Source organism: Strix uralensis, chromosome 2 (genome assembly GCF_047716275.1).
Source record: "Strix uralensis isolate ZFMK-TIS-50842 chromosome 2, bStrUra1, whole genome shotgun sequence".
Taxonomy (NCBI): Eukaryota; Metazoa; Chordata; class Aves; order Strigiformes; family Strigidae; genus Strix; species Strix uralensis.
In genome coordinates this window covers 106,182,185-106,197,159 of record NC_133973.1, presented here as the reverse complement: position 1 = coordinate 106,197,159, position 14,975 = coordinate 106,182,185, and the positions used below count along the sequence as shown (strand labels likewise).

Genomic DNA, 14,975 nt, shown 5'->3' with positions numbered 1-14,975 from the left:
ACTCTAGATAAAATAATATAGTTTTTCACTAGTAATGAATGTATTTCCACTTAAGTTACCAGAATTTTATAGATGCTGTGAAATTAAAATACCAAGCTAAAACATGACATCATGAAATAGTGAAAAAGTACACAACCCCACCACAAGTCTCAAAGACAACCAACCAACCACCCATTCATCGCAAGCACTACCCTTCTCATTTAGGAGACTGAAATTATTACTAAAAAGAACTAAAAGGATACGTATATTTGATCATTACATTTATGGACTGGCTTTCTATGTCTACGAAGTTACATGATTAAATCATACAGCTGCCAAAATCATGCACGCAGAATAAACACACTAAGACAGAATTGGAACAGCAAAAGAATAACCAGCTGTTTGTGTGCACAAACCACCCTCATTCTACATGCTCCTGCAGTGACTGTGAAAGCAGACAGCATTCCAAAACCAACCTCCTCAAATTTTGACTCTGGTAAAAAAAGTCAAGAGTAAGTTTGCAGAAGTACATTAAAGAATGAAGTCTGCAGTGCCTATTACTCAAAACACATATGAAAGGAACCTCAGAATTACCCTTTCAGTACTCTAATTGACAGCATACTGAACCACTTAATTCCATCCTGTAGGCCAAATAGTGTACGTTACTGAGCCCAGAACAAAAAGGTGGAGGAAAGGAGTCATACCTGATAAAACTTACTGCAACTTCATGGATGTCTCATGATGAAACTATGGAGAAGTAACTGATTACACAAACTGATCAGAAAACAGCATAAGTGGTAATGAAAATATACCTTGCATTAAACTGAGAAACATGATTACCAGTTGAACAACTAATAAGTGGATAGAAGATAAAACACTCAACACACTCTGCTTGGTTGCTTCTTTAACTTTGTTCTGCCAGTTTTAGCATACAAAGGTCTCTGTTTTGTTTTGGGGTTTTTTCTTCTGTTTTACTTAATTTACAATTCCTAACCTAACACAAAACATACTGGTTTTTAGAATAATTCTGGCTCATTGCAACATAGTGGACCTAGTTTTCAGCGGAGGAGGTGAGACACAGTAATAGCTCCCTGTGACTTTTGAGTCCTGCAAATGGAAGGGGCACAGCTAAGCCTTTTGTAATCTGAATCGTCATAGGATGACTTGAGATCCAAAAAGCCTTTCCTTACCATCACACTCCTTTCTGTTCAGTATGTGTACACCAAGTAGCTGACTAAAAATTTGAGAGACATGGCAGACATGTCTCATTCTCACCCGAGAAGTAACTTGTCCCACTAAGTCATGCTGCACACCACTACTGACATGCTGGAACACAGAAACTCAGCAAACCTGCTGTAACAACTGGCTGTGAAAGATTTCATTTTACCACTACTTTTTATCTACAGAAATTACCACTCTAGTATTAGTCATGATAACTATCTTTTTTTCAAGCTATATGAAGATTGACAAGGTGTGTCTAGTGTATGTGGGGAAAGTCTTCCTTTCCTTTTTTTTAAAAAATAACTACCTAATTTCTCTGACCTGAAGAGGTCCCATAAAGGGCCAAAAGATGCTCAAGTGACTAAACTGTTAAAATATTACATTAGTGTAAGTTGTAGATTATAAAAATTAATTTGTCTTTTTACAAAGATAACTTCTGCATTTTAGCTCATAAATATTGAAAGTACTTCGTTTGATTTCTTTTTTGACAAAATGTTTAGAAGGTCCCACTTCTGATATGCCATATTTGTTCATAATTGAGAACTAGAAGAAATTCAGACCAAACTTGTAACTTGGCCTTTCAAGCAACATATTGCACTTACAGCTTTGTTTTGGTCTAAATCTCACTTGTAATAAAGTATCATTCAGCCCACCACAAATGAGTTATTTTTTCCTTTTGACAAGAATATTTGTTAACATTACTGAAAGTGCATAAGAAAAAATGCTCTGTAACATGGATTACCAAGAAAAACAGCTACCAAGAATGAAAGCTAAAGCTGAATTAAGTTACCGATTTGCAGTTTAAAATGGGAAAGTCTACTTCTTTGCTACTATGATGAATACTGATTCTAATGTGGCAAGTGACATGTTGAAGAAATGTATATATTTTTGTCTTTATTTACATATATTGCTATTGGCTTTAGAAAAGAGCAGTTGAAACCAAAATACTTCCGTAACTTTACATACATGCTCGTGTGAAGATAATTCAGACTCTCCTGATCATTTTTAATACCTCTGGGTTGAGATGTCACTAAGAAGCATAAAACTGCATCAGAACTCTATATTTGACGCTTTGGAGGCCACACTTACACACACACAAAAACACCCCCCAAAAAATAGATTTATCTTTTAAACCCAGAAAGTGTGAGGGGGTGGGTGCAATATAGGTGGACTGGGTAAGCATTAAAGGTAGTGTCAGGAGTGGGTTCATATGACGTTAACAATCTACTCGAGTGAATGGCACCATCTGAGTACTGCATGTCATTCCGAAAAAATGCAGTGGGACAGGCACCCCCTACTTATCACACATCTACCACCACTCGCTTATTCAATCTGTTATCAGCAAAAAAGTAGGAGTGTTTGCCATTCTATCGCTATTACACAGGAGATTAGGCAATTTGACAGTTTTTAGTTAATAGCATAAAATAAAGTCTTTTGTACTTTTCTAAGTGACAAAGATTGTACCTTTTCTGTCACCTCCCGAGGGGCATGACAGACATTTTTTGAATCTTCAGGCTTTCAGATGCTTACCTGCCATCACCCCTTTCTCACATCAAACAAAAATTTTGTTTTCTCTCAAAAAATGATCATTTATAAAGATCTCTGATAAGGTGCTATAGGAAAAGTTAGTGGCAAAACTGGACACAGGTTGACTGTCCTACAATTCTCACACTGTTGATAGCCTACCAGTGCAGTAAGTGCTTTGCTATTTAGTTTCTTATCAAAGGGTCGGAACCCTTACGACATATGCTTACGACATCCGTCTTGCATATGATCCAGCATGTCCCTTCTGCATGTGATAAGAAGCATCATATGGCCATTAACAAAGTGATTTCAACATGCCGCCCATTGTACTGAAATTCTCATCTGGCAGGTAATGGCTTTCAGAATCATCTGCATACCAGGTCATTATAAAGAGACGCTTGTGTTCCTGAATTTTGTATTTGTGATTCTTTGGTCAAGATGCCAACTTCTGATACATACTATGACACATTTGGATACAGATGCCAATTGCATTTTTCTGCACTTGGATGAAGTCTCCCAGGATCATTCTGGGGAAAGCAATTTTGACCCAGGAATTGAATGCTGAAAGCCACAGAAGTAAGAGACCATGCACATCAGCACAACACAGTCATTACTTAGCTATTTTCTTGCTTTCATTTTACATGATTTCACAGGATATTATTCTAAACCTGTGGAGTTCAGGAAATAGCATGTACTCTATTCCATTCCATAAGTAACTGAAAACAAAACAACAGGAACTATGATAATTTTAAATCCTTAAAAAAACCCTATGTAGCAGAATTTCAAGTTAATTCTCAGGAACTAAACATGAACATAGGTATCACAGAAAAGCCTAATACCTGTGGGTATAAGTGGAACCTATCACTTTCCCATTAGATGCTTGTTTCTAAAAAAGGAAATAATTCATTGCATTCGTTTTACTGGTTTGTCCAGACAGTTAGGCAACGTACAACTCATCAACCTGAAGCAGCATTAAACACACCATCTGTAGTTCTTTAAAAGCTTTGACAGTTGACTGTCATACTTGCTATCATACAGCTTTGTATTCCTAATACACGTCCCTCCAACACACAGCAAAGTTCTATCAACTACCAGATAGTTCTGCAACACGATGGATTTTCACAATATATAGCAAACATATACATTTGCAAATTACCAACAGGTAATCAAAAAGGATATCTTCAGAGTACTTAAAACTCATCATAAATTTGCAATTGCAAGATGTTCATTTAAAGTTTAAGTGAATTGTTTCTCCCTTCAAGAGAATGCTTATTTAGATTCATAAGGACAGTTAGTTTATAAATCAGATTGGTAAAATCTGGCCTTGTGCCTAAGGCTCTATACAACTGCAACAAATGTACCTTAATAATTTTAAAAATTCTACACTAATTTAAATGGAAGCATTGAAAAGGAGGGATAATAAATATATAAAAATGTCTATTCACAGAAAACATAAAGGTATTTTTCCAGAAAGCTTACTTATAGAAATCCAAAATAAAAAAACCTCTGAGTAAAGGCTTAGCTTACCCATCTGTAATATGGCACTACAAGGATCTTTGTAAATATTTCTGTTCTATTTCCATTTCTGAAAGTTCTCTTGATGACAATGAAAATGGGTCTTGGCCTTTTCTTTCCCAATAGGCTATATTCAGAAAAACCTTACTTGCATTCTAATTCACCAAATAATTTATGATGCATCAGAAGACAATGAATTTTGGGGCAGCTTAACACATACTCCATGTCTACAAGCCCACAGCACTGAGGTTTAGATCATCTTTGAAGTGAAATTTTACCTCTACTATGAAATCATTCTAACATAATAAATTACATAATTACAACAGTTAAATCAACCATTACAACTTAGAGACCCATCCCGTTACACTGAATTCTCAAACTAAATTTATGATGAACCATTCATTAGAGTTGTAAGATAAAGTCTCCCCCTCAAAATTCCTACAAAGAGCAAAAATGATCTGTTACTTTGCTGTCCTCTAAATCAAGTGCTAAAATATAGATAAAATATAAAGCATTCAAACTGGAATTCTTTCCCAATGTGAAATCTTTGCATTACCATCTGCTCCCCAAGGGGGTGGTGGGGGAGACACACACAAAATATCCTTTTGTTTCATCATTCTTGAAACACAGACTAAAAAGAACTCAGTCTTCATTATACTGCCATATGTAGGCAACAGTGAAAATACATCATGCAATTTTCACGTATTCAGATTAAAAAGACCTTGTATAACCACTTTTACCTTTTTTTGAGGGTCATGTAATTGAAATTAACTTTTTCTTAATAGGCACTTTTAGACCATAAGGGAGTATTTGAAATATTCCCAGTGCAACTCCAGAATTCATTACATTAGTTATAAAGATATTTTTCCTTATTGATATGTGAATAAATTACATGATGAATGCTGCCGTTGTTAAATGAAAAGTAAAACATCAAGCACTGCAATCTCCCTATCTCCACCTTCTGAAACACTTATATGTACATTATAGAACCTTACTCATACACACTTTCCATACTAACACACAGACAACGGTTTTCTTCACATCACTGCAGAGGTGTTTCAGTACAAGAGACGAGTGTGTTTATTAGTCACTTTTACAATGCATACAAAAGAGTATTTAATATTGTAAAAAAAGGAAAATCAGTAATTAAAAATAATTAAGTCCATATTCTGAAAGCACTAGGTAAAAATGCAGTTATGTTGTAAAATGAAAAAAATTAGCAAACTTTTGCCTAATTACATATTGCATATTACCTAATTACCATAGTCCTTATCTATTTTCCATGGCAAATATAAGAAGGTATTTGGGATAATACTGAATTATTAATTTAAGACAAAAGTTGCAATTTTTAAGTGCTATGACATAAGCCATTTAAATCTACTAAAGTAGTATTAAATCACATAATTTAGATCAATTTTTTAAATTATATGTCTTTATTGCTGAAAAAGTTATCCTTCAGTTTTAAAGTAATTAATGTGTTTTGCATTTTTGATCATCTAGAAATTACAGACTTAATTAAATTACCTCTGGTATCCCTAGTTTTCTACATGCATCCAGAAAGTTTTCCACATTTCTCCTGCATTTGGCCATGCTAAGTTTAGGCTGTAAAAACAAGAAAAAATAGTTCATGGCAAAAGAAGTCAAAAACATTAATTCAGTCGATTCACCTATTGCACTGATATTGCTAAAGTAATTTTGATGGCTGTTTCAAGCAAAAGAACATCATCAATATGAAGTTGAAACAAATTGAAAACAGATTTAAAATACTTGCTTTTTGTTATAGAGAACACTACAAGATTTTTATCTTAATTAAAAAAAAAAATCTGCATCAAAACTTAAGATTTTGCTCCAGAAATTCAAGTTTACGTATTTTGGCAATGTCATATTTTTACCAAAGACAGAAATAATTTAAAATCAAGCAACAGCAAAAGAAACTCCACTAGACTATCTGAGAAAATGTCTTTTTCTTAATATCTGTCTTCTTGGAATTTCTTATAAACTGCCTCTGAAATCCACATGCTGTTCTCAGAATCAAGTATCAGGCTTCACATGCCAAACTTTTACCAACGAGTATATTCAAAAAAAGCCAGATAGTCTAAAAACATACAAAACCTCTTCAGAACCAGACTGGTATCAGAAATGTGGACATCAATAAACGGAGGAAACACTAAGAAAATTAAGTTTCAGGAAATGCACACACACAGATTACATCATGTCCTGAAATCTTCAGGTCCTTAGGTTTGGCAAGCCAATATTAAGTCACTACAGCACATGTTTCTGTTGTTCCATTCTGTCTGCAGGTAAAAGGAATAATTTCTATATTTAACCCAATAGGAAAAATATGTTAAGAAGTGCTGTAAGTGCTTTAGTGACATGACATCTGCTAAGCCAGACATTGCTAAAGTTAACCTCATATTTTTTCAATCAACAAACAAGGGGCTAGTTTTCTTTTAAAAAGGGTCTCCTAGAATAAAATCTTGTAATCAGAGAATTTCATACTGTGCTGAACAAAAAGGCCATTATGAAAAAAATCTGATCTGTTGCTAGATCAGAGGCAGCATAATTTTATTCACTTATAGATGTTTGTTTATATATACACACACACTATATATATATGTTAGATATACCAAAATTAACGAACATTTGAATTTGTAATAATGTAAATGTTGCCACTAATTGCAAAGAACATTCACTGAACAGCAATATATTGCCAGATATCATTTGGCAATAAAAGTCATTTTTTTAATATTCCTCCCTCCCCACCGCAATGCAACAAGAAACATCCAACTTACTACGGCTGGTGAAGGTACATGAATACTTCCTACAGACCGAGGACGAACGTGATTTACTAAATGGCAGAGAACTACACCATCCATCAGAGCAGACCCCAAGTCTTCAGGTAAACAAATCTTTAGTCTTGTTTCAATGTTCTGCAAATGAAGAACACATGCACACTTTAATACAGAAATGGATGAAAGGGAAAAAAAGGAATATATATATATCCTCATCTTCTATGCTATAGACATGTAGCCAATTTTGATTTACCAAGAAACACATTTCCTTTATACAACTAATGCTTTAAAAACGAAAAACCAATCTCCTCTACCCTACGTTAGTCACTGAATTATGTAAACTACTTTAAAAGAACTCAACACTTCAAGTGTTGCTCTCATAATATGCATTTATTTATATACATATAAAAACACATATGCATGCAATTAGCCACGTGATTGCAGTACATGTGGCTCCTTCCTTTCACCATTCCCCCAAGTCTTCTACTTATCCATCTCAAATTTTCTTTATCATCAGCACTTTGAATAAGAACTACATTGTGTTAATCACAGTACAAGCAGAGAATAAAAGGCACTCTTTCCCTAGGAATCTAAAAAATTACTTCAGAAGCAGAGTGATCAGCAAGACAGGTAAGGCAAGGAAAAACATTCAGGCTTAAAAAGAGAATTTTTGGATACTTGTTAAGTAAAACTGAAGTCTCACTGAAAAGAATTTGATATTGTGAAATAAAATACGTTGAAAACATTTTAGAATTTTCCAGAAAAAAAACCCTACAATAAGACTGTTATATATGATGAGTTTCCTAAATTGTGCTCTGATCCTGAAAACATTCTAACACTATACTTAGAGATAACTCTTAGATTAATTCTCAGAGATGATTACTTCCATCTTAAAATAGGTACTATTTATTCCTAGGTGAACCTCCTTAATGTCATTACTGTCTATTAATACATTACCTCAATCTATGCTGGGTATTTTAGATGAAAACAGATTATTCTCTTTAGAATCAAAGGAGAGTGTAAATTGGAAGGAATTTCTGAAGGTCACTTGGACTAACAAAATTGAAGTGAGATCAGAGCCTTGGTTAGTTAAGTTCAGGATATCTGCAAGGAAGGAGATCCCACAACATCTTCAGGCAATCTTGTTTAGTGTTTCACCACCCTTATTGCAAAGAATCTTCTCCCTATAGCTACCTGAAATTTCTTTCTCTGCAATTTGTGCCAACACCTCTCATTCTTTCCCTGGGCATCTTTGAAAAGCCTGGCTTTACCTTCTCTGTTACTACCCTTCAGGCAGCTGAGGACAGCCGTATGGTATTTTCAGTGCCCTCTTCTCCAAGCTGAAGAAATCCAGCTCTTAGCTTCTTTCTCACACATCCTTTGTTTGGGCACCCTCACCATGAAGTGGTCTCCACTGAAGTCTCTGAGGTTTCATTACATTTTCCCAGTTTTTCTTTTGTTAGACACACTACTCAAGCACTCACAACTGCATAACATGCACTAATATAATGTTTTGTTTTCATCTGGGATTAATTCATAAATTAGAAAACATTTTTTGGTATATGAGATATGTACAGAAAGAATACATTTTGAGACTTTTTTGCAAATCTGTTACAAACATGTTATATAAATTAATGAATTAAAAATCCTTCTCTTAAAATGCTGATTTGCCTGTTGGGAGGCAAATTCAGTATAGATCAGGGTGCATTTTTTTTTATGAGCATAGCTCACCTACAACACTAGTTCAATGCTATTTCCTGTTGGAGTTCACAGTTTGAGACTAGATTTAATTAAAATTGAAGGTTTCAAGAAGTGGATCTTAGTCACCACTGAAGAACTGTTCTCTTTTTCAAAAATCATCCACACTGCAGAAGTAGACAGTTTGTTCCACTTAGCCTGTCAAAACTATTGAATGTTTACCCTTTTGAGTGACAAAAAACAACCAGTATTTCTTGCTAGACTCTATTGCTCAAGTGTAAGTGGCAAATCACTCTTGAGATGACACCTGTCTGAAGTGACCACGGACATATACAAAATCAAAGCAGAGAAATAAGTATGTCTCTGAAGCAAAAAGTTTTATGAAATGGAACAACTTCTGTAAAAGCACACCATTTTAAAGAAAAGGGAAGAACGTATGGAAGAAACACCAGTGTTCTCACAATATGCAGCTCAGGTGAAGCGGTTGAGCTAAAGGTAACTGTGCATTTAGATTTCTAAATAAGGAATCTGAGTAATGTAATAGTTGTTCTTTCTTGTTTAGTGCCCAACTTGGTTTAGGCTGCAGGTTCTGTGGAATCTCACTAAATTCTAACATACCACGAAACAATTCAAAAGCAAAATATACTATTAGATATGTTTATTCAATAAGTATAAACTTAATGACTTAGATGCTCTGGGTTATTTTCTTGTACAGTACATAATGAGATGGTCTGGAGGTTACTTCTCTCACTAAAGGACCCAGTATACCAGAATAAACTTTATTAATTTGAAAAATCTCACTATGTGCTTCCAAACAGGGCCAACCTTCTAGTTTCTGTCACCACTCCTTGACTTGTAATCAAACTTCTCACAAGAGACAACAGAACTTTTGTTTTGGGACACAATGCTTCAGGGTAAGTGCAAAGAACAATAGTGCATACTGCTGAAGGTTAACAACACATTAAACCAGTATTACCAGTAATATCTAATACTAATACAGCATAGAGAGATCCTTATTAAGTCTCCATGATCATGACTGATATGATGAATAACCTTGTTCTGCTTTTCACTGTGAGGATTACCTGAACCAATGCACAAAGCAGGAACCTTGATATTATTTTTAGGAACAATTACTTGAGGACTTGCTGCATACTTGTGGTAACTCTTAAAAGAAATGTAAAAAGCTGCACTGATGCTGCTGTCTAGACTATGTTCACAAGAACTACATCCTAGTCCAGTTTATTACTGCTACTTCCATTTCCTTCTCCATTACCAGTAAGTCTGTCTCATCTAATTCCTGCATCTCATCCTTTTGGCATCATCCAAGTTTAGAATTGGCAATATACTACATTCAATCAACTATGCTGAATCTTCAACAAGATCTGTTCTGTTCAAAAATTCAGCAAGACAAAGGAAGATGAATCCAGACTTAAAACAGGTGAGGGCCTGAGGTAAGAGAACGAAGATCTAAAAGTCCTCATAGTTCTACATTAAACAACCCGCCTTTTAAAGACTATTTGATAAGGAGTAAAAAGTGAACTCTCTTGCTTTAAAATTAAATAATGCAAGACATGTTATTTAAAATAAATGAATACTTTTGGAATTAGTCATTCCATTAAGCTAATGACATAAAAACAAATGATCTTGTAATACGGTTGCGATATCAAAGTCACCTATCACACTTTCAGGATTCGCACTGCGTTTAGGAGTGAAATGATACCATTTCTTCTGTCTGTAACATGACAACTGGAAACCTTGACAGGTTCAGGCTCACAACATACCTTGCGCCAAAGGTTGCCTTTTTTTTTTTGGATACAAATAGGTGCCACACAAACAGTGCTACCTAGGTATTAGCTGTGTAATACAGACCCTATGCAACTACACACAGCAATTTTTGCATCAGGCTCTAGCTTCTGTATTCAAGACAATATATCAGGAAACCATCTTGTATATTCAGATCTTCAAGTGATGAAATATTCATTTTATTTCTAAGAAAGCTGTGTCAAGCATTAGCTATCTGCTTTAAAAAACAGTTTATAACTTCAGCTTTAACATTATGCCTTTTACTTGCTAGACAGAAGAGTTCTTCAGCTGTTAGGAAATAGTTTCTAGACTATCTCTTAAGTGATCACTTCATCCTTCTTGATGAAATTAAATAAATTGTTAATTCCACTAGTGCAAGGCATGCTGTTTTACTGCATGTCATTCAGGCAACCCCCATTATTATTTCAATTTTTACAAAACCCTTCCTGAAGTACAGACATCTGACCGTGATAAAGCACTTCAGGAATAGCCTCATCAACGTGATTTGCAGAAGTAATATTGCTTCGTTTAACCTTTTTAATATTATCCTACTTAGACAACTTTCCCAAAGAAAAATGACAAAATACAATCCATTAGCACAAATTAATTCTACGAACACTCACATACCTCACGTAGCTGTTCCACAAGCTCTCTCTCTTCTCTCATCTGCTCCATTTTCCTCCGAATTGTAAATTGTGGGTCTATTGATTCCAAATTTCTTTGTGGTCTTAAGAATACTATGATTTTAAAAAAAGACAGATTTCAGATTAAAAAGACACACCTTGATTTATTAATTTCTAAATGAAGCAAAATCCTTAGGCACTGCCTTCAGCAAAATCTGTAGGAAAATTTCTCTGTCCTCAGAAGGACAGAAAAATCTGGATTGGATTACAATCATCAATGTATATTTTTTGGATATGACCCTGAACAGCATCCTGCGCCATCACTGGAGTGGCTAATTTTTCAACCAAATCCTAATCTCAAGAGGCAAGTTTTGTCAGATGATTAAACACCAGCACTGTCCCTTAGAGATTCTGATCTCTACAAAACTGTTATCTAATATGGCAGGAAACACCTCTTATTCTTGTAGGAGAGGGTTCTACTTGAAAGATGCTGAATTGTGTAACAAGCTGTGACAAGCATCTTCCTACACAGGACAAACTGCTTACTAGATAAGGTTATACTAAAAAAAAAAAAAATCCACCCACCAAAGACTGATGCAGGCAGACTTAGCCATTCAGTAAGTCTGCCTACATTAAGAAGTTGTATTGCAAACGTGGCATTGCACAAACTCTCCGCAGTACTCCCTCCCACCAATCCTGTCAACTGTATCAGTCTGCCCACATATGATTCACTGAAATAATTACATGAAATCTCTGCACATATGCAACTCTACACTTCCTTTTTTTTTTTTTTTTGTGCGATCAATGACTGTTTTAAATGGTTAGGAAGAACAGTATGCTCAAAATGCAACTGTCACCTGTTTGCTACTTTGTTTGCCACTTTGTTTCACTAAATGCAACCGTCACCTGTTTGCACTCAAATTATAGGCCAACTTGATTTTTGTGGAAAATGATACTTTTTGTATTATTGGTATTATTACTTTCCCACCTCTCTCCTGAACGCAACATGAAACCCTAAGCACGAATTAATGCGGTGGAATGTACAAAGCCTAGAAACCGATGTTTTCACATACAGCTACTGCTCAAGTCTCAGTTTTGTTAATTTAAAGCCATTAAAGAAAGAGAGGATAATTTCTGGGTCAATAAGTAACAGGATAGAAGAGAGAAGCCTTTTGTTTCCTAAAAGGCACATGAGAAAATTGGAAGTGTATGACTTGCCAATAGCACCTACTCACCTACTAGAGGACTAAAAAAATATGAATTACTCTTGTGTGTAAGAAAGGTACATATGGGTGTAACCACAGTAATTCTGACATGGCATTAAAAATTGTGTCATGACAGTCAATTGATCTAGGCTACGATTTGGGTAATAGGCTGAATTTTACAGATCAGTCCTCAAAATATCTAAAAAAACCAAAACATTGAACCCTTGGTAGAAGGAAATTTCATCTACATTCTGACCAAAAGTAAACTGTTAATGAAACCCCCAAATCAGTTCAGGGTCAACACAGAAAATTGTACCCTCTGACATCTAGGACTTAGATAAACAAGACAAAATTTCTGCATGAGAAATACTTCAAAATCACAGACAAGTGTAGTAAGCAGGAATCTCATCTAACTGTACACAGGTTGGTTATGTAACAAAATTAATAATCTAAGCTACTTCTCTAGCCAAAGGGGCAGGCAGACACCACCTATCGCAGTTCAGCAACAGGCAATAGTTCTTTCCCTTATTTACTAAGAAAGGAGCTTAAGGCAGCAAACTCCTTACATATGCTTAGGCTACTTATCTGAGGCAACAAGATATAAAAAACTATGGCCAGTTACCAGACTTGCTTCCTTCCACTACTTGACTCACACAGTCATAGTTTTAACTTTTCACAGGCAACTGAAATTTGCTACACTGCTGTTAATCAGTAATTTCAGGAAATGCCACATTAAAGCCTATTTGTTAAACAAAACTCCTTTTTTAATAGAACACCTAAATATTACAGTTTTATGTTAGTAAATTCTAGCCTTTTTAATGTCAGCAGAAATCCCACTGGCAGAGTGGGAGAGTGTCCTGTAGAGAATGTGCAGAACTGAGAACTACAGATACAGACTGCAGCTTAATTCCCTTCTCCAGGTGGACTACATAGCTCTACCAGTGTCACCATTCAGAAGGATCTACACACAGCTGCACACATCATAAAAACATTCATTATGCTGACCTCCCACACATAACAGGAGAGTAGCAGAGCCATGCCTTCAGATACAATAGGTCCAGAGTTGCACTGACTTTAATTTTTGCCTTTGTAGAAGGCAAGCTGGGAATAGAACCGTATTTCCAAAGCACAGCGTATCAGCAGATATGTGCTTCTTAACATAGTGTAGAGAGGCATACGTATAACTGTGACTTCTATATATGCACATATTCAAACATACAAAGGCTGTTAACAGCTGTAACTACTGTTGTTATGAAGTATAACAATCCATATACCTGATTTAACTAAGCCATTTCAGAAGCATTACCTATCAATTTAAATAATTTTAGACTGTACTAATTAATACATTGGTAAATTTCTGATGAAAGCACTTATATATGGTAAAAATTAAACAATTAGAAATTTCTAAAATGTTATTTAAGAAAGCATATGGTTTAGGATGGCTACAACACAACTCCCAAGTTTTCAAAGTGTAGAAATTCTTACCCAAGACTTCTATTAAACTCCAGAATTTTACTGAATCAAAATTTCTGCATTAGTAACTCTGTAACAATTTATTGGAGACTGCTCCTAAATTTTTAAGAGGTGAAATAAAAACCTCTTATCACATTTATTAAAAACTGTAGTTGCAATTTTTAAGATTTTCATTTTAGAAATAGTCCATTGTAAAACTCTAATAACTGAATTTGCTGCCTCTCACAGATGAAATACCCAGATAAAACTATGCCTGAAGAGTAATACCATATTTAAGTGGTGTTAGATGCCACTGCAACTTTATTAGCAGCAGCAACTTTTCAAAATATTCTCTACAAAAGCATTACTTCGTATTTATGTTCAATTCTGCAAGTGGCAGAGTATGATCATGGACTTGATTCCATTTGGCCACAGCTATCTTTGTTTAGGCCTTTGCTAGGTCAATATGAACATCCCAAGATCTACTTCCTTCCGATTTCAAACTACAAATATCTATTAATGAAAAGTAAATATCAACATTACTCATTCAATTCTATTCAGGAATTAGACATACATTCCATCACAAGAAAAATGGCAGGCTAATCTCAAGGCAGTGGGAAACTACAAATAAAAGTTTCTAAATAAAATAAAATAGGTTTAATTGATTAAAAACCAAACAAAACCAATCACCCACACACACTCAAAAGCATTAGTTATAGAAGTTTCAGTTATATACTGAATTTAAAGAAAAATGCTCTAATACAGGAAGTTTTGGCAGTCCTGAGTATCGCTTGCTTCCCTGCATTACGCATGTTTTCCAGCAAGAGGAGCCCGTATCTCACACACACCTGAAGGTCTATTTTTAACTCTTTCCAAGAGCAAGTTTCTGCTTTCTGAACCCACGGTCAACCAAGGTTATTATGTAATGCCCGTGGCAATAATTTTTTAGAAAATTATTTTGTACAAGTCTCAGCAAGTTAAATGGGTAATAGTTAATAACACGCTATGTATTTGACATACCACAGTCAAGGACAAACTTGCTTATGAAATTTTTTATTTTTGTACTGAGTTACAATGCACATAGGTGCACTATTTATAACACATCAAGGAATTTAGTGTCCTGAGTACTTATTATCCTTCAACTAAACAACAAAATGATTTAA

At 35.0% G+C, this 14,975-nt stretch overlaps 1 protein-coding gene across 8 annotated transcripts in view; it reads right to left on the bottom strand.

Annotated features, from left to right (window-relative positions):
* The window catches only part of LRCH1 (leucine rich repeats and calponin homology domain containing 1), a 135,458-nt gene that overhangs the window by 14,791 nt on the left and 105,692 nt on the right, over positions 1-14,975 (bottom strand). For all 8 annotated transcript variants that reach the window (XR_012627652.1, XR_012627654.1, XR_012627653.1 and 5 more), the window contains 3 exons: positions 11,160-11,269; positions 7,032-7,169; positions 5,764-5,841 (listed from right to left, as the gene is read on the bottom strand). Coding sequence is in view for 3 of the 8 variants with exons in the window: in XM_074859650.1 (XP_074715751.1) it covers positions 5,764-5,841; positions 7,032-7,169; positions 11,160-11,269 (326 nt within the window). In the remaining 5 variants the exon portion in view is untranslated. The remainder of the gene's footprint in view (positions 1-5,763; positions 5,842-7,031; positions 7,170-11,159; positions 11,270-14,975) is intronic.